This window comes from Ornithodoros turicata, chromosome 2, assembly GCF_037126465.1.
Source record: "Ornithodoros turicata isolate Travis chromosome 2, ASM3712646v1, whole genome shotgun sequence".
Taxonomy (NCBI): domain Eukaryota; kingdom Metazoa; phylum Arthropoda; class Arachnida; order Ixodida; family Argasidae; genus Ornithodoros; species Ornithodoros turicata.
In genome coordinates this window covers 136,242,187-136,262,649 of record NC_088202.1, presented here as the reverse complement: position 1 = coordinate 136,262,649, position 20,463 = coordinate 136,242,187, and the positions used below count along the sequence as shown (strand labels likewise).

Genomic DNA, 20,463 nt, shown 5'->3' with positions numbered 1-20,463 from the left:
GTAGTTGTTGCTACTTGTAAAAGAAAGAAAAGTTCGTCGATTCGTGCACGCGTTCGGGAATTATTTAGCCCGTAGATAGTCCGAAAAATAAAGTCCTACAGTGTCCAGGAAGGTTAGCAGAGCTCTGTGGATACGGTGCCGGTGAGCTGACCCACACACCAGATATATGACGAAAGACAATTAAAAATGAAGGGAGTTGAGGCTTGGTTGACAGAGTATATCTACACTTGATGCAGCCCTGCACTCATTCACAGCATACATACCACAGATAGCATCTCCGCCATGAAGGTACCGACATAAATCGTCTCAATTACTATGCAGGGGTAGTCCGTCCATAAGTTCTTGTAGTAGGCTATGGCGACGCCCAGAGAGCATAAAATGTAGGCAAAGGTTGACGCCACCACCACCACTCCGTAGTAAGAGTGCTCGAAACCGTCCAGCATCATCTCACGCAACGTCGTGCCATGCCATTCTTGGGGTGTTGGCCAGTCCTCCGAGCCCGTGTGCTGGGGATCTACAACTTCGTCGCCACTCCACCGCTTCTTCTGAAAATGTGTTTGTAGTGATCGAACATGGCGCAGTTGGAACCACATCGACGGCCGTATACTATAAAACGTTATGAACTGAACTCTAGGTTTTCGAGAGGTATAGTTGAGCTTGTATTAAAAAAAAAGTGGAGGGAGAGGGACAGAACTGTAGAGAGAACTGGAGAGAACTGTTCCCTTCATGTATTCAACGTAAGGACGTCACAAAATGTAGTCCGTCAGTAATCCGTCCGTCCCTGGTGTTACTGCGCCGGAGGATTCAGAGCCGTTTATGAGGAGAGTTTGGCCATTCTGTGATGTTTTGCCTGTGATGTTACGTAGTTTCAAAGGCTGCTTCCCGGAGCTCGGACCGGAATAATGATGCCCTCATGTAGGGTGGGACAGACGGCACGTAGTCACGAGATGGCTCTCCTCTCGCGGTTAAGCTGCAGCTGCAACTTGCTGCAACTGCAAGCTGCGGCTACAACATGCTTCTTGTCAGTAAACTTTCCACATCACTTTTTTCACAGTTAGCAAATGCTGGAACAGGTTTCCCGCGTCATTTCTCATGCTCCTGAATGAACCCTGCGCCGAGTCTGTCATGGAAAGCTTACCAGCTTGTATGTCCAGTCAGGAATGGCAACTAGCTGCCGAATCATAGCAGCATCTAGATATCTAAATGGGACAGAAAATCATTAGGTACGCCAAAAGTAGACCAAAGCATTAAGTATCCGCCTAAGCCATGTACTTTCCGTATGCATCCGCAGTGACGATTTATTGAAGGAGCGCCATGTTATAGGGACCCTCAATCTGTTGCTTCACGAAAATCCCTCTGCTGAATAATTCAGGAACAGCAGGGCTCGCTTGGATAAGCTTATAGAGTAAATAAAGCTTTTAGACTTCACTTCGGACGCTTTCGGAACCTCTGCCTTACCAAATCGGCACATTCAGCAAAAAATAATCCAGGAAAAAAACCAAAAAGAACGTGTTGACACTTAGTATTTTTTTTTTTCAGTACGGTAATTAATTTGTTGCGGTTTACATATTTAGTGCGCGAAGAAGCGTACCAATGCGCTGATTCGCTCGGGTATCCGGCTGTGAATTATGTGTTCATCGGACTGGTTAACACACGGGGTGGGATACGGAAGATAAGGAACAGACGGAAGTAGGCGCTTCGGTATGAATTATCATTTTCCAAGCAGCACAACGTGCTGTAAGTCGAGTGCAGTGGGAGTGCACGGTAGGTGTCTTATCAATGTTATTTAGCTTCACGGGTCTGTTCAAGGCCTTCCACCTACCCGTCCACACCGATTGCACTCGACTTTCAGCACATTGTGCTGCTTGGGTCTCTACCGATTAGTACACAGCGCTCACGGCGTATTCGTCATCATCACGATAAAGGCATCTCACCTATCGAACAACAGCACCGAAAGCGCTGTGTTCCAGAAGAGCAGAGAAGGGTGGGGGTGTTCTCACACCTTCCGTCAGCCCCCCTGTGTAAACCAGGCGGATGAACACGTAATTGTCAGCCGAATAGCTGAGCGAAAGAGCGCATTGGTACGCTGCTCCGCGCAAGAGCTATGTAAACCGATACCAATTAATGTTTTTTCTGGCTATTTTTCGCTGAAGGTTCCGATCCGTAAGACATTCAGAAAGCACCCGAAGTAACATTTAAAAGTTAGGATTTTTATTTAATTAAGGAACATACGGAAAGGAGCCGCTCACTGCCCAGCTCTTGGTCGACGCCTCAAGGATGTTTTCCTTAGTTATTCCTGTAGTTATTCGAAAGCACCAGCCGTATTTGAATTATTCGGCCTGGGGGAGTTTCGCCGAACACCCGGTATAGAGCTCGCAACTAATTATAAGATCAGAGATATATTCGACTGTAACTTACGTGTACATGTCGGATACAAAATATCATCCTACACAGTACGGATGGTTCACATCTGGTTTCGGTTTCGCGGTGACGCACGCACGTGCTTCCGCAACTTCGCTGACGTCACAAGGGTGTGTGACAAAGTAAAAGGTGATTGACGACTGCATTTAGAAAGCGTTGTCTCGAATCGGCGGCGTGACTGCATGACGACTATGGAAATAGTTACTGTCAGTGACGTTCGAGCTTCGAATGCGCTGGCTATAAAGTTCGGTTATGAATAGTTACCTGCGATTTTAATTGAAGCGCTTCGCACGGTAACTCTGCGCATGACAAGAATTCGTGTCACACAGTCCGTTTAGCTTTGGTAGGGGTCTGCACTGTCGCTTTTGAAGGCTTAGGATACGAGGCACTCATGATCAGAGGAAGGTCCTGAACCCGTTACAATTTGATTTCAATTTGAAGTCGTCAACACCTTCATTGGGACACACCCGGATTGTGACACACCACGTAAGCCAGACAAGAGGCGCACAACAATCAGTGTGGTGCAGTATAGCTCTATGTCGCTGGATGGGTCTCCTGTCGGCAAGGCAGTGCTACTGCATAATATTCTCACCAGATGAACGCGTCACCCTTCATTTACCACGTCACAATATCAGCATTGCAACACGTGTGAGTCACGTCACGTCTGGTCTGGCACAGCTAGGATCCATTACATGATTAAAAACAGATCTTACTCTTTAGTGTCGTACGGATATTCTAGAGCTGCCAGTAGGATCAGCAGAGTGCGTCGTTGAATTCGTCCTTCTTGAAACTGACGAGAAAAGCTCACCTGAAAAGGCCAAGAACAATCATTATGAAGTGTTCCTTTTTTACACCTCACCTTTTCATGATCAACACGATCAATAACATAATAGAGAAAGTAAATACGCATATTCCTGCTTGCCACATCGGCAATAAAAAGAGACGAGTTGCGTGCTGGCCTCTATTTCCTTCACTTTTTTTACATTTGAAAGCACTGGGAATGTTGAACATGCTTGAACATGTGAATGTTGTAGAAAATTATACAGCTCCTTCTTTAACCTCGACTTATGACCGTAGTTGCCAATGTGCCAGAAAAACCCGAATCATCATCATCAGTAACATTGACATGGATATTTCTTATGTCGCTTCTGGTCATATTACAGCCATAGCTGTTAAGGGCTCAATACCGCGAAGATCCTGTCCGTACGTCGCATCGCCGAAACTCTTCTCTCCCTTGGCGTGAGATAAAGCGAAGGTACGAAACAAAAAGTGCGCGATGCAGATTCGTCATTTCGGAGAGTCACGTTGGCTGTGACGTTGGCGTCACGTGCCTGAGAAGAAGTGGCAGCAGCGGCGGTTGCCGCTTCACGTGTCAGGGCACGAGAAGAGTTCCGCGGCGCGCGTACCGGCTTCACGTCGCCCCCGGCAACAGCGGAGCCGGAGTCAGTTTTGAATGTGTGCGTGGAGGCGAATAGCAGCATTATGGGCCGTCCTAGGAAGTGTACGTACGGGAGATCTTTGCTGCGGATCACAATCAGCAGGGTGAACGATGCACATAGCGACAGACGAGCTTAGGATAAACAGCTCTGTCACTGTCGCTGATTTGATGCCACTCATATCATATGTGCTTGAATCATCATATCATATCATATCATATCATATCATATGTGCTTGAACTTGAATCATATGTGCCACTTTTTATACGAACCTTTCATATGGTCTACTATTCAGTAGCCAGCATGTCTACTTACGGGATAGTAGCCACCAACGCACATAATCGTGTGCGTCAACATCAAGCAGCAGGGTGTCGGAGCGAACCGAAAACCGGAACCGAAAACCGAAAAAAAACGCTATTTTGGTGCGAACCGGAACGGAATCGAAACCGCATACATTTCTTTCGCTCAGGAGGGAAGCCGAAAAATAATTTAACGGTTTTCGGTCCAAGAAAAAACTTCGCCGGTTTGGACTACGGACAGGCGAATGAGACGTCGTGTGCTCTGAAGTCTTGTCATGGATACTATACGAGGGTTACAGTTACGATGGAATGTATGTCGGTATAGTATGACCCTTAGGCTCCCTTTGTAATGGTTTATCGTTCGCGCACGCACACAGACTTCGAGGTACATGTGACTCTCTAGCAATGTGCCGTAGTGTTCGTTTTAATTTGATCCCCCCAAACTCTCAACTAAACAACAAGGGGGCTGCATAACAGCTTCTTTATCGGTAATGTCGCGCAACGCGTCCCTTGTTTGAGAGCAGCTAAGTTGAATACATTTACGTATACGCGAGGGCAAGCCCGTGCAAAGTGGCAACTCTTTTGTGAACAGGACACCAAGAAAATAAAACGGAGCCGCCGAGCGCGTTTGTGAGTGAAGGTGTTCCTCCATTTACGTCGTACTCGTGCGGTGATGCTTGCTGGCTAGACAGTAGCAACAGACATTCGGATGGGACGCAATCGCTCAAACCCAGCAAGAAAGTACTTTATGTATGACATCACGACAAACAAGTCAGTTTGTAGCATGCGCTTCAAGAAATGAGAAAGCCCATTTGAACAGACAGTACACCTACAGGAACCAGGAGCTACCAATTTCACAGCTGTCTATTAATATTAAATACCATGTATGCTGAATAAACGGGTTTACATTTTGCAACATTGATTTTTTTTGTGTGTGGGGATGAGCATTCCCAGCAGAAGCGAACCGGTTAAAGACCGGTATGAACCGTGGTATTTTTTTGCTCCGGAGCAGAACCGGTACCGGATCGTTTATGATGTAACCGGAACGAAAACCGGAACGAAAAACGTTTCGGTTCGACACCCTGTCAACCAGTGACTGACACATCGAAATTTGTCGATGTGGTTGTCGCTGTGACTGCAACAAAAGCACAAGCAGTTGTGTTTCGTTGAACACATATGTACTGGTCCATAGTGTATCACCAGCTAGCTCACACTGTTATGGTGAGCATAAACAATGGCCCCTCTGCCTGTACCTCTGTGTTGCGCGCCACAGCACTCTCGTGTAAAATAAGTCAAACGAGCTGTACACTGAGAAAAAATAGTGTCGTCACAACTCCTTTACGGGAGCAAATGGCGTCTCCCTTAGAACTCTCCTTTTGTAGTAAAACATACACACTCCAAGGGGGAGTTCCACTTTACTCCATTTCCCAGGACTAGCCTTGACGCCAGTTACAGGTATCATGCTGACACCATGCAACAGATTTATACCAGTGCCTCTGCAGCTGGTTTGGAATCATCTACAAAATTTCTGACATCGAAATATCTGTGTATCCGCTCATAACTGGTTCATACTCGATGGGGATGGGAAAAGTTGTGCGTGAAAGACGAAGGGAAGTGTTATGATAGTGTACAAGAGATAGTGGGTGTACCTCCAAGAAATTTCAGTAGTCCCACAGAACTACTCACTAGAAAAGACATCCGATCTTCCCGTAGCTAACATCCACTGGGAACCTCCCTCGAATGCGGTAAACACCGAGATAAGTATTCGACGTAATTGGGTCACATTTCACCGAAAGTCACCGTACGAGAAGGAGGGCGATGTCACACATCAGTTGTCCATTAAAATTTGTCTGACAAGAGGGAGTACCTATTTGCAGTGATGGAGTTACATGGCAAATGCACGAAAGAGGGAGTAAGCGACTGACAGGGGTGGTGGTGGATCTGTAGTAAATGTGGGAGGTAATCCCCGTTACTCCTTTTCTTTCTTTTTTCTTTTTTTTTCTGGGAGTGTAGCTGAAGTTGCGTGAGACGTGTTTCCGGCTTGGCAGACGTGTTCGGGAGCTTTCAGTCCGTTTCGGAACTTTTATGATCATTATGGTCCATGTGCTATACGCTCTCCCTGTGTATTTACAAAACAGCATGGTCTACTGGTTCAGAAAGCAACCATCCTCCTGCAACCATCCTTACCTGATGTATACGAAGAGCGTTTTCGATTGCTATTTGGTAAGCAGCCGTTTCATTCTCCTTTTGCAGGACTTCAGTCACCGTTGAGCGACGGCGCAAGAGCCGTTTCTGAAGATACGACAGGCATGTACTTCATATTTGCTAACCGAAATAACAGCGTGACTAGTCAGTGAACTGTATCCTGACCAACATAACATACTGAAATGCCTCGCTTAAGCGTTGAGTGTACCGTAAGTACTGTCCGATGTCAACACATAGGGACAACACAAGTATTGTAATGGACGCTCTCCTATACGCTCAGCTGCTCAGCTTTTTTTCTTATTTTCTTTGCATCGGATGTCTTTCGGGTTCGAGAGGACCTGTGCCGACACGAAGGGCCAGCGGGTCAGTATCATACACAAGCGTTGGCCTAGAAACCGACGGAAGCTCACACAGTAGGATGCTCATGGCTCTTTAGTCCAGAGTGTTGTCATTGGACTCAAAAGGGCTGAGGCACCTGGCCTTGAAGGCGTTGAGACACTTTCATAGATTACATCATGGACGCATTGTATTGCACGCCAGAATACTGAGGAAAAAAGAATTATTCTTCTGCGTACTTAGCAAGATACAAGCCCTCAAACGCACTACCGTGCAAAGCGCAGACGTCACAGACCTCAAGAGTTGCGTCTATTCCCATTGGCAGCCGTAAGCACGTGACTTCTCGTGCGCTGCCTCAATGGAGGCGGTGAGGTCTGTGACATCTGAGACGCATGAGTTTCGGTATCCGCGGTGCCCACTTTTTTTTCCTTTCTATTATCCTCTTCGCTGTGGAACTTTCAATGCAGGTTCACATCGATGCACAGCACCGGCTTTTACGTTTATCTGGGATAACCAGGCATGTCTTGTCGCAAGTTATGCCGCGTAAATGTAAAAGGCGGTTAGTTTGCATCGACGTTAACCTGTATTCCAGGTTTAACAGCAAATATGCTAACAGACGCGTAGTGCAGATACCGAAACTCATCCGACAGTGACGTCATGGCGAGAAGTTCCGTCACTGAGAGGCCGCGGGGGATATCACGCGCTTACGAGGACCAATAGACTTGGCGATGACTATGGCTCTGGACTACAGTGCAACGCGCGTATAATGCAATCGACCACAACCCCATTAAATGCCTCATATATAACATAGCTGGAGTCACAAGGTGGCATGCGATTCAATTTACCAGTGCATTTTATAGCTTTGCACTCACGTTCTGAACACGCTGTGCACCAGTAATTAGCCTGGCAGTCATTCGCGTTCGGGCAGCCACCCAGCCCCAGTCGACGGTCATAAAATAACTCTCGCTGCGCTGTCGTTTCTCCGACACGTTCACCATTTGTCGCATGTAAGCCAACGCCTGAAGCATCGTATCTTCATCGCCGGCCATGGCCTTTTGAAGACCTGGGTGAAGAAAAAGACGTTAAAGTGATGAAGTAAATACCAAGTGACCAAGTAAATACCAAGGCAAGTATCGAAAGTAGTTATTATTTTTTAGGCTATGCCTAGCAGTCTGATAATAGACGCAGTGTGAACCTACGGAGTGAATAAAAATTTTGAATTTGAACTTTAGCAATTTTCTGTTCCCACTCGATATATTGGTACAAAAGATTATTGGACACTGTTGGATTCACTGCTTGAGATGTGTCTTATACCCTGACACATGGGCTAGCCGGATCTCATTTACGGCGGGAGTCCTTTATTGGTTTGAAGGACATGTTACTCAAAGAACATCGCGCAGGAGATGTACGACAGTGCCGACCTCTCTTTCCCTCAGTAGCGTCTTAAGAATGGCTAAAAACGGGAATTTCTGAAGTGTGGAGCTCAATAATGCTATCGCATTTATAACTGATGTGTTTGAGTATGCGTTTTTGTGTTCGTCTCCGTGTCTTTCGGCTGTAGTCATGCATATTACCCCACTCGCTGTAAAACATGAAATTAACCGCCTTTTACCTTTCCCTGGGATAACTTCAGAAGTAGTGTGGCAACATGTACGGGATCTGAAATGTTACCGCTTTATATACACCTTACGCTCCGCGTATCAGAGTCGTCACTTCCAATCTGGGAAAACCGTTTCTTCGTCACATTACTGTGGTGTACAGATATTATTGTGGTGTGATTGCTCTGTGATTTGAGTAATTAACGAAGTGCTGGAACATTACCTAGAAACCTGAGAACCACGCTGTAGAGCATGGGGTTGACGAAGCTTTGCAGAAAGACAACTCCTGCTACGTGAATGATGCCCTGAAACATTTAGCTCGTTAGTTTTATTTAGCACTATATGAAAAATCGCAGAGCGCTATGTTCGCCTAAATTGTGCTGATCGCTGTAGTCAGAAAACAAGAATAAGACGGCGAGAATTTTAAGATGTACAGTTGTGCTTCCGGAGAGTACTATGAAGCTACGGGGGTAAATGCTGCCATGCAACAGTGAGCAACGCTACGAGACTACACATTTTCGGAAAACGACATAACAAAACAAAAACAAAAGAAGGTCTTCTAGTTGCGCTCAATGTCAGGTTGCGGTATTTGCAACAGGAGTTTCGGATGAGAATAATGTGAAGGATGTATGACAACCGACAACCGATTCCGTAAACAGGACAAGCCAATTCGGTGTAGGCCGCTGGCTGGTTCTCCAGTGGGTTGCAAACCATTCTGGTGTCGTGGGGAATGAGCAGCCAGACAGCGCCGCAGAAGCAGCCCTCTCGTATCGGAAGCGAACCAGTATTGCACTGCTGCGAGGAGACCGTCGTTCCATTCTGCGACGCCTCTTGACACCCCTGGCTTCTCGCCAATGGACAACCGACATTCTCGCCCCATCTATGCTGAGCAAGAGTTGATCCAACGCACGAAACACCTTTCGTCAAGACGCTGCAAAAGCCACATCGAATGCGACTCGATGTGGCTTTTACACCTCAATGGCGTTACCGCTTGAGACAAGTTGACTCTCCCAGATGGTGTCACTGCGGTGCTCTAGAGGACCTGGAGCACATTCTTCTTCATTGTTCACACTACCAACCTTCCCGTGCCGCACTCTTCGGCTCTCTTAGCTGGGCTCTCATGGTCCCTGGCCGAATCCAGTCCACCAACGCTCTTTTGACCTTTTTGGACACAATAGGACTTCCATACTTATTGTGAAAGGGTTCATCATTTCATTCCCCACATCACCACCAGCAACGAGGTGGAGTATCGCCCCTGGCGATGAAACTCCCCATCCATCCTCTTAAAATGAAGTTGTTGTTGGGTGCAGGATGTACGGTGGCAGGTAGGAGTGGGGGACAGGGGTGTTAGTAGGCATCATAATTGCTGGGCCGATTTCAAGGTGAACTGTACCGACATTCGTCTACAAAGTCGGCCCGAAAATCCAGGGAAAACCTCGCAGACGGTAGCAGGATTCGAGCCTACTACCTTCCAGTCCTCAGCACGACCTTAGCTACCAACAACGAGCGTGTTTTTTTACCCGCCCGGCAGTGCCGCTGGTGTGACGCTATACGCCCTGTGCAGTACCTAATGAAGGCGCTGCAAACGCGCCGTGCAGCGCCACTACCGGTGCAGCCGGAAATACTGCGCGGGACGCGTCCGGGGTGTTTCGTGTTGCGTAGGAATGGCTGACGCAGTACTGTTGATCGTAAAGCGCGTGGGATTTGACTTAAAATAACCACTGCAGCAGCTTTTCTGAGGAATTCCCTTTGCAGTAAGGCCAGGTTGCTGCGCGAAAGCGACAACGTCGTCAAGACATGGAAGAAAAGGCTTCATGCACGGCGTAGGGAAGATGCATTCGGAGAGCCGATGTAAAGAAAGAAGCATACAGCGCCGTAATAGAGTTATGTCATTCCCCTTTATGAATTTTCATAAGTAAATAAATACTTCGTAGCTACGAAATTTCGCACGAAACGGTTTCGCCATCCTACTGTTTCCGATTTTGCGACGCCGGGAGAAAACGCTTGGTATATCGCAGATGGGAACGAGATCACGTCTCCGCGATCCGTAGCTCTTCGGAAAGTTAGTCACCTCCTAGTATCGGCGCGGGAAGCGATCATCCTAACCACTACGTCACACGAGGTAGTTAAAAAAACGTTTCAAGACCCAGCTACGATGCTAGAATAACACGAGAGCAAGTCCGAAGACCACCCCTCTCCACATCACGAATGACATACGTAGAAGCACAGACAGTGTACCCTCCTTATATATATATATATATATATATATATACATTACAGAAAGCTTGCTTTATGCCTCCTCGCACTCCTCAGTCACGTGGAGTCACGACGTCGCAGGTACAGGCTTTCTGTGGCTGGTACCAGATGCTGCCCATGCGGCTGATGGCGGAGAGTCTCTGCAACAACGTATTTACCAAGAAACAATGCTACCACCCGCGACCACTTCCGGCCAGGCACCTGATTCGTCAAAAGTGGTGAAACGTTCTGCTCACCGAGGACGTCGTGAGAACGTGTCAGCGTCTAATATGTTCGGAGTGTTTTCGCGTCGAGGAAACGCGCTATGCAGTTACGGCTTCACCCTTACTGGACCTTACAGAACGACCACCGCCGCGGCGCATACCAGATTGGACAACCGACAACACTTGTGGGCTAATGTAATCAATAGCGTAGTCTTCATTGCCCATACCTTAAAGGCGATCTGTATGTTGACGAATAGATACCGCTGGTAGAAGAGCACCAGGAGGAGGCGGAACGATCCACGCATTCCGAACCAAACTAATACAATAGCCTGTTGCCAGCGCACGTGGTAATCCATGTACTCCAGGACAGGCAGAGTCAAGAGCACAGATATCGCTCTGAAACAAGGCATGTAATAACACGTACCATGAATGTTACTCTTCGAAGGACCCACCTGGAACATGTGACGAAGATGTAGGTGACTAGGATGAGCAGGATGTCTTTGAAGGATAAGAAACGTTTCGCCAGTTCAATTGTGTAGATACAGGCGATGAATATGGCGATCACTTCGCTGAGTTCGTATATAATTGTCCAGTATCTAGGTTTAGAGAGCAATAAGTATGCCATTATCATTCGTTAGGGCTAGAATTATAATATCTATCGGCGATAGCTCGACGAGATGCAAAATATCAGCTGTTTTCGCGAACCTGGCACAGTCGACACTTCGAAGTCAAATCAAACTCATAGCTTTGTTTAATATAGTTACCCGTCAGAGAGAATCCTACGCCCCATAGGACAAACAAAAATGCCCTGTTCACTGTGTTTAGCTCGGTTACGTTATCCTTTTGAGAAACGTGCACCTGGCACGTGCATCACCTGGCTTAGCCTCAACCAGGGCGAAGACCTAGCGCTTTCCTCAAAAGAGAGGACTGGTGGATTTCTCGTAGGCGTTGTCGTACTTCTCGAACATAGTCTCCCGCTGGCAGGGTGCCAACAAGCGAGTCTTTGCTGAGCACTACACGCCTTGTTCTGCCGAACCCATTTCCTCACAACAATATATGCAACTAATTCCCACTGCGTTAAAAGACAACACGGAAGGCTGAAAAAAGAACCTGCAACGTAGTGGTGGATGAGACGATTAAACATAGGACAACACAACAAACAAACAAAGGACAACACAACACAACAAAACCATAGGACAACACAACAAAAGCCTCACGACACCCAGTTGCATACTTCAACTACCGTCATAGAACTGCCTTAGGCTACGCACCTTGTGAGATGCTCTTCGAGGTCCGATGATGTGATGAGGATGTGGTTGTTGGTGATGATTGAGAAGGCAATGACTCCTGACACGCCGCATGCACCGAAGCTTTCCAGAATCATGAAGGTCAGATAGGCGAGCCCCATGAGAACTAGCACTGCGTACGGGGGTTCTGGTTCAACGCGAGTGAGGACGTGCATGGCTAGGTAGGCCATCAAGCTTCCCACGAGCATGCTGATGCCCAGATAAAGGAACAAAGAGGCGTAGCGGCCGACGTCTGTAATTGAAATCGGTGTCAACGGTAAAATAAGCGTTCCAACAGGAGGCCATACAGAGACGTTCAATGTAGCAGGAGCACAGCCATGTACACTGCTGGTCACCAGAACAGGGAAACCTAGTTGCGGTGGACGCTACTCTTTTGCTGGAGTGGGAGAATCTGTAGAGCGTGTTGGTTCAGTCTGAAAATGATGGGACTGCGCGGCCAAAAGAGACAGAGTTACTCTCCTCGTGTCCGTCACTTGTTCACTTGCGTTCGTGTCGAGTTTTGGTGTTACTATTCATTTCCTGAGTTCAACGTGTATGCAGGGAACGCGGCATTTTTGGAGCAGGAAAATATGATTCCGGAGGTCAAGCTTGGACGAACTGAAATAAACAGCTGACTTTGCAGTCACTTAGAACGTCCATACGCAACTGTGTGCTTACTGCATATACATGTACGCATAGCGCGGTGGAGTGTTCAACCAGCATCTTAACAGACAAAAAAAAAAAAAATCTGCACCTACACAGCAGACGTTGCACACGCCGGAACCTGTTGAGCAAGTGGGTCGCTTCGGTGGTGCAGTCAACGTGCTGAGAAATTGCCTTTCGGCGAGAATATTCCCCCATGAATGACATAATAGTTGACGCTTCCATAAAGGGGACTATCGCTGGAGCTTGAAATCCCTCTGCAGCCTCCTTGCAGTGATCGTTCATTATCTGTGCACGAATTTGTAGATTTTTGGTTCTACGGGAAGTGCAGTCCCTGATTTACCACATCTCTGCTTCGCTTACCGCCGCCTTTCCCGGTATAAGTTATTATCGGCGTATCGGGGAATCCACACGGTTTTAAATTTCAGCGCAACGAGACGTGCGCGTATCGTCAGCGTAAGAGAAATGGGAGGACACAGGACGTTCCCCTATGGTCCTTTCCTCCTGCTGCGTTTTCTTTTTCTTTTTTTTTTGTCCCACTGTAGAGAATACGTGGGGAGGAGATGTGGGAGAGGACACTGACACGTGACCATCCTGACGAGTATTGTCACGGAAACAGAACGCTGTCTGATTAAGAGATTCTCCTCTTTCCTCCATCCCATGGGTGCGGGTCCACTGTCTGCTCTCACGACAAAATACGCATAGACCTGGAAATACGTCGACCTCAAGCGAAAGGGCTCGCAAGAGAGTTGTCTGTAGTCAAACGCTCCTCCCAGACATATTTTACAACCAGATTAGGGAGCGAACAATTACCTTTATGACGAAAATGTCAACATTCGGTGTCAGAGTTCATTTTCCACTTAGGACAATATCGCATTGAAAAGTAAACGAAAACGGTTTGGGGAACGCTTACCGTGGACCGCGGAGCTGTAAGTGAAGGTCATGACATCCCAAGCGAGAATGTTGGATACCAAAGATTCGCAGTTCAGCATAGTGGACAGAATGGGATACCTGTCTGTAATGAACGTGAGTTTGTAGACACGTTGTAAGGACCACTAATACACGAAAATGACGACGGATGGGGTACTTCACGTACCACGTTGATGGCCGTCAACTTTTAAACGTTGTGCATTTTCGTACGTGCAACGTGGAACTGATGGTAACGTTACGAGACTCCTCCCCAAACAGCACGACATCTTGGTCGAATATTGGACCAATATTGCCAATGCCGGCCAAATATGGCGAAGCTTCATCTGCTTAACCACACGCAGGTACTGGGGTACCAGATCATATAGCTAAAAGCAATATTGCTGTTCCACTGCACTGCTTCATCTTGTCGCATGTCTCGCACGGATTGCTATCATTACATCAACAGTCATTGAGTACAGAGTGTAGTATTTATATATGAAGCACCGTACCTTTCTGAAGGTTGGTAACAAACATCGACTCCCGCTGGCTGCAGGAAAACAGGCACCCCAGAACGATGATCCAGGCACTAGGATAAGTCCCGTCAAGGAACAAGGCCACGAACCGGGAGCAGAGAGTCGCATGCATAGCTGTAGCAACAATGACCCTTGTTGGAAAACGCTCATATCAATTCATTGGTGTGATTTGGACCCTGACGTCCTGTTTTAGAGGCCCATCGAGTCTGATGCACCTTACCCATGCTTCTCCACCTTTCACAGTTTTATGAATCCTCGATTTCCCAACAGCGAAACGCACCTACCCAGACAGAACACTATCTCCTGCGGACGTCCGAAATATATCCCAACGTCCATGTCCTGAAATGGATGTCAGGTGGACATCCCTAGGAGCGTTGTGGATGGACGTCCCTACCCGTACATCCGCAGGATATGTCGTAACGGCCGTTTGAACAATTGTCCGAATAAGGTCCCTGACGAGACGTTAAATGGAGCATTATTGCAGGAGAGAGAGAAACATGGCAAGGTGTCTCGCGCCGTGAGTTCGACTTTTGGTGAGACAACTGAATGGCTCACACCAAAAGCAGTAAGAAACGCGGATGTTACGTCATAGTGAGTTCATACACCAAGCAGTTCTTCCTTCAGTCCACTGTTACAAGTATACGCAAGCGCATTAAACATAAGCACCTCACCCTTTAGTTTGACTCGCAGGAAGACTCGACTCTCCACTTTGTGGAAGCTCGCGAGACAAGCAATATATAGTACTCGTTTTCGCTTTGAAAGGTATGCCACTGCCTTTCTGAGTGATCTTCATGGTTCTAAGAGCTTGTATATGTACGTCTATTTTTTTAACTTTGTGCTCGTTGTCTGTAATAGAAATATCGGAAACAAAACAAAAACGAGCAACAGAGAACGAAAGATGCAATGGCCGAGCCTCAAACAAAATGGCGAAAACAAACGCCAACAGACCTAGTAAGAATCTGCCCACTTACGCAACAAACTCAATAAAGCAGTATCAATAATAATGAGAAAATGCAGCGCCCTGAGCACGTACGCAAACGCCAGTGCAACGTCCGGGCACCTCCGTATAACTTCCTATGCGGACAAACGACGGATATTTGTGGGAAGCCCAAACCGTGGCCACTCGGAGATGTGGGGACGTCCGTCGGAAAAATGTCTGTCTCCTAGGGAGATCCGTTTTTCCGGGGAAGGAAATCCCCAGGAACACCACGGGTTCCGTTTGGGTAGAGGCCTTTTCGATATCGATCCAGAAAAGGACAAAACACCATGACCATGGCCGGAGCACATTAAGCCTCACTTGTTGTTCTTCATTCACTGCCGCCTCAAATGCGTTCTCCACCACTTAACGTTGCCTGCCTCTGCACCGCCACCGAGTTTCCATAAAAAGGCCGAAACATCTCAATTTTAGATTCGGTATGGTCTCTGCACATTCAGTTTTCCGTCGGTTTTCCATGGACGGATAGTTCCCTGAAATGGCCGCGACGTGGTTCTCAGCTGTGACTGAGCATCAAGGGACGCGTCAAGAAGAGCTATATCTAATTTGACAGTGACGTCAGCTATTTGCAAGAAGAGCTGGGAAATGCTTGCAGCTACATATTAAGATTTATGGATGCCAAGTATGTCGACCCTTTTACAACCAAGAAATGGGCCGTCAGACACTGCGGTTCGGAGGCATCGCAGGCCTTCGACGAAGTGTTGTACTTATAGAAACCCTACGGTTACGTACCAGTTGTACCAATACAAAAGATTGCCATCTCAATGTAGCACTTGCGTACGATGTAATAGTTGATGCCGTTCATTGTGGAAAATACGAGAGCAGGTAAAAGCGTGATGAAGACGTCAAACTTGCAGCGGCAGGAGTCAATAAGGAATTCGTCCACTTCCGACGTTGGAACGAAGTAGCTGACAATGGCAGCAGTAATCACAACCACCACTGTGTGTGGAATGCCCAGCGCACGTTCCATTGACCGTAACACGCCTGCATGGGACAGAGAGGCCTTCAGTATCCTATGTGCCTTAGGTAGCTGCTGACCACAAACATCACACAGAATGATGTGTGAAGTATGTTTCCAAAGAGAGTGCGAGGCCTCCACATCGGCGCCAGTGATTTTTCATTTCTCTTTTTATTGCCTTGTTGTGTATTTACACAGCTGGATGAAAATCGAACGCCTTAAAGGGTGCGACATTTCTATTCTTTTAAGCACCAGTGCAGGACGCAATATCAAATAATCATGTGCGTGCGTTCAATGCGCGAAAATGGCTGGCCAAGTAGCCCAGCAAGTGAAATTTCCTGTTCCGAAGCGGTTTACAAAAGCGGACGTCCTTAGTGTACAAAATCTGAGAACCCTCGGCACCTAACTGTGTTCATCATCAACGTCAACACCAAAGACACGGTCGGTGCCTTTGCGAATGCATTTTTTTTTCTTTCAATTTCGTTGTGCGACTGACGTCAACAGGTAACAGGGACTTACACGCTATGAAGATGACCGTAAAGATGATGCCGAAGAGTATTGTTTGTAGCTCATAGCTGGAAAAGCACAATCGCACAAGATAAATTGCTCGCTAGCACCGTGAAGTTCGATAGACATCGAGGGAAACGCCTATACTTACTCATTCTTCTTGAGTCTTTCGAGCTGAAACGTTAAATAAACTACGCATTACAGGAAGCACAATCGACAGACTACTTATACATCACTCTTATACAGGGTGTCCCACGTGTGATTGAATTATACGTAATAAAAAACTACGCCACCTAGAATCACGTGGTCAACGGCATTTGTTCATTTGTTCTTACTAAGTTTTTGCCACCTGCTGATGTGAATGTCATGTATCGTAAGTTCAATTACGTAAATATTTGCGAACTGAACTGGGAAATTGACAAGTAAAGGTCACTTTTGTACCCCCCCCCCCCCATTATGAAGAGCATGCTGCATTCACTCAAATTCATAATAATTGACAGTGATATTCACGAGCTATCCCATCGGAAAAAATAGCCGAGCATCATGCTTTTCGGAGCGCCGGCCATAACGCGCTACGACTTTTTGAGGGCAATCGTTGACAGTCCGACGAAAGGAGGTTCCCAACCCAGCCCACAAAGTGATAGTAGAAAAAGTGACAGTTCCAGAAATTGGGAGAGGGAAAGCACGATTCCTGCGAAAGCCGGACACGAGATCTCATGCCAGTGTTATCTTTGTCTGCTGTGCCGGTGTAGACAGGGTTTCCAACTTCCTTTCGTCGAACTGACAACGATTGCGTTAAAAAATTGTTCGCGCGCTAACTCCGTAGAGCATGATGTTCGGCTATTTTTTCTGATGGGACAGTCCCGGAATACCACTGCCAATTACCATTAAGTTGAGTAAATTAGACACGCTCTTCACACTGATAGGGTAAAAGAGTGACCTCTGCAAATTTCGGACTTCAGTTCGCAAAAATTTACATAATAAGATTTACGTTACACGACATTCGTATCAGGAGGTGGCAACAACCTAGTAAGAACAAATCGTTGTCCGCATGATCCTAGGTGGTGTAGTTTTTCATTATAATTCAATGACACTACCGGCCTCGGTGGCTCAGTCAGTAGCGTGTTCGCCTTCTGATCGCGGGTTCGAACCCGGCCGAGGACGCCAGCAACTTGGTGGCAGGGTACAAGTTGCTTAGACACGCCGTCTTCCGCGAGGGACGTTAAATACGGGGTTCCGTGTGATGAGCTTTCACCGCACGTTAAAGAACCCTCAGGTGGGCAAAAGCAATCCACAGACCGACCGCTGTGGCGTCGCTCATGATCTCAGTTGTCTCGCGCCGTAAACACCCAATTATTAATATTAAATCAATGACACGTTTTCTGGGACACCCTGTATGCTGAAACTGTGCTATATTGAAGGCACCGTGATGCAAACGTTTAATGAAAGGTTCCCCGTTTTTAACTAACTTAACGTTTGGTAATTAACATTTTATAAACGCATATGTACAAATGCTATGCGCATGTGAGCTGCCCTACATAAGTCCGCCTGTGCCGCTGCACTTCAAAACGTTCCCTTGCTCGGGAACGTTTTGCTTGGAAACCTTAACACCCGCCCTTCTTTTGCTCTTTATCAACTGCTGGATCGAATCGTATACAAAGGGGGTGCCATCCTCATGCGAAACATTTACCTCCTTGAATACATGAGAACATGCAGTGTTCAAGCAAAATGAGGGATAACGTCTTACCGTTGACAGGTGGATGTCAGGCTCAGTATAATGACCGTCCTCGTGAGACATATTGCCAGACATATTCTTGCAAGCAGAGAAAGAACGGCAGTTTGCGATGTAAATACACTGCGATGGACCACGACGCATCCAAGGAACGTAAGACACGAGTGATTAAACAGAACGACCATGCACACGCTCATCACGGCAATTCCAGCTCGTGCACCTAGTCCTTGACATTGACGACGACAAACTCAAACAAAGAAATGATTCAGTGAACTACTTTATGGCGTCCAAGTTACAGCAGATAGGCGAAAAGAGACGCAGAAGACTGGGAACATCGCAACTGAGCTATGTTGCTCACTAGAAAAGCTGCAGAGCTTCAGCAACTGCAGCGTCGTTAGGAAGTATATTTCTGCTGTTGAGAACTGGTGCTGGAAAATTGTCTCACCATGAAGAAGGCGAAGAAACGTTTTTCAGGTGTGCCGATATATGCCAAGTCTAACTAACTACACTCCTAAATTCCGAACACCTTTTTGGGTGTAAGTCAGCGGTACCATAACTGACTCCCTTTTTGGTGTACATTTACATCATTGGATGACTCTACACCCTCCCAAAAAGGTGTTAAGCTAACACTCTTTTAGGTGTAATACAGAAATACCATAACTGACTCCTTTTGGGGGTATACCAACACCCTTGCAGAACTGTACTGCACCCTTGATAAAGGTGTAGGCTTAGCAAGGGGAAACAACAAAACATCGTTTTACATCTGCAACGTCGACATCGACAAGACGCACGGCTATAGACAATCTCTACAGGTATGTCACCGCTCACGCCGTACAATGTTGCACCAGTAATGCAAATCAGTCAACGCGCCAAATGCACAACAGAAACGCGTATACTCAAACCACAGCAGTTTGGTTAGGTGGACCGGAGAACCTCGTATCACTAATCCACGCGCGTCGGTGCACCTGAGCATGCGTCGCCTCATGAACTAATTAATTAATAGTGAGTTCACTTGCATCCTTCCTTATTCGATTTTCACACATGTTCGCGTGACATCAGGAAACTTTTCTTTTTTCAGGAATGTTATCAGAACAAATATCAGGCATGTGAACGTGAAGCTCGTTGCCAGGAATATTCGACTCTCTTGCATGTACTGTATTAGATCGGAAGCGAAGGTAAAGTAATATGTACGGTAAAGGGAAATTAAGGTCAGTTTTCAATCAGTCTAAATTGAAAAAGTGTACACGGCAGTCACCAGGTTTGCACAACCGTATTAAGCCTTTTGTTCTGCTACACACCCTTTTAACACCAGCAGCCAAACATGCACTCTTAAAATTGTTACAATTACACCCCTATTACACGCCTATAACACCCAGATGCAAACATTGTTTTCTTGAAGGGTGTAACATTTGGGTAAAGGGTGTTGTAAAGGCAGTAGCACCCAAATTACACCACATTTGCACCAAAAAGTGTGTTCTGAATTTAAGAGTGTACTACGAAGCTCTTCGCGTACCCCTTGTAATTGTTACACTTGCTGTTCCCTCTCTGTCCACAAGCTAGCATTAGTAATTTCTTAAGTTTGTTTGTGTTGGAGCGTCTCAGCTTTGCCTACAAGCTACCCGAAAAATATTTGTTTAGTTCGTCAACCCGCGTATCTCATTGTGTTTTTTAGTCTGGGTATACTCTGCGAACCTCTCTTTCATTTCGAGTTTTATCTAAATATAAAACAATATACCTGGCTGCAATCATCAGGGAACATATGTACAACCAGGCCTGTTAGCTAAGAAGATAAACGCCATCCACGGCCCAGGTCACATTTGTTTAATAAAATGTGGTCTTTCTATATGACATTGATGCCATTACGCTTGATTCGCTTATCCATTCGTCCCATAACGTCAATTGGAATTTCTAAGAAAGATCAACGTGCAAGAGTCCCACGACGGCTGATGCTGAGGTGTCACCTCCAGAGCTACAAAATCAACCGATAGGCCGATAACGACGTACGGAGCTACCATAAGCGTACTGGAGTATCAGACCCAATGCAGAGTTGGGCCAACATCTCCATGTTTTTCTTTTTTAAACTAACCAACCAACGCACGGAGAAATCATGTGGATAGCCACTACGGT

The 20,463-nt window shown here is 46.7% G+C and overlaps 1 protein-coding gene across 3 annotated transcripts in view; it reads right to left on the bottom strand.

The window, feature by feature from the left end:
- LOC135386180 (sperm-specific sodium:proton exchanger-like) overlaps window positions 1-18,573 on the bottom strand; it is a 29,705-nt gene extending 11,132 nt beyond the window's left edge. For 2 of the 3 annotated variants that reach the window (XM_064615950.1, XM_064615951.1), the window contains exons 1-15: window positions 18,352-18,573; window positions 16,756-16,778; window positions 16,617-16,672; window positions 15,872-16,123; window positions 14,122-14,259; window positions 13,617-13,718; window positions 12,026-12,293; window positions 11,207-11,350; window positions 10,982-11,150; window positions 8,519-8,600; window positions 7,570-7,760; window positions 6,344-6,448; window positions 3,135-3,229; window positions 1,139-1,199; window positions 264-545 (exon numbers count right to left, since the gene is read on the bottom strand). In XM_064615950.1, the coding sequence (XP_064472020.1) occupies window positions 264-545; window positions 1,139-1,199; window positions 3,135-3,229; window positions 6,344-6,448; window positions 7,570-7,760; window positions 8,519-8,600; window positions 10,982-11,150; window positions 11,207-11,350; window positions 12,026-12,293; window positions 13,617-13,718; window positions 14,122-14,259; window positions 15,872-16,123; window positions 16,617-16,672; window positions 16,756-16,778; window positions 18,352-18,480 (2,097 nt within the window). In that variant the 5' untranslated portion in view covers window positions 18,481-18,573. The remainder of the gene's footprint in view (window positions 1-263; window positions 546-1,138; window positions 1,200-3,134; window positions 3,230-6,343; window positions 6,449-7,569; window positions 7,761-8,518; window positions 8,601-10,981; window positions 11,151-11,206; window positions 11,351-12,025; window positions 12,294-13,616; window positions 13,719-14,121; window positions 14,260-15,871; window positions 16,124-16,616; window positions 16,673-16,755; window positions 16,779-18,351) is intronic. The other variant, XM_064615952.1, reaches the window with a different exon arrangement.
- Between the last annotated feature and the right edge of the window lie 1,890 nt (window positions 18,574-20,463).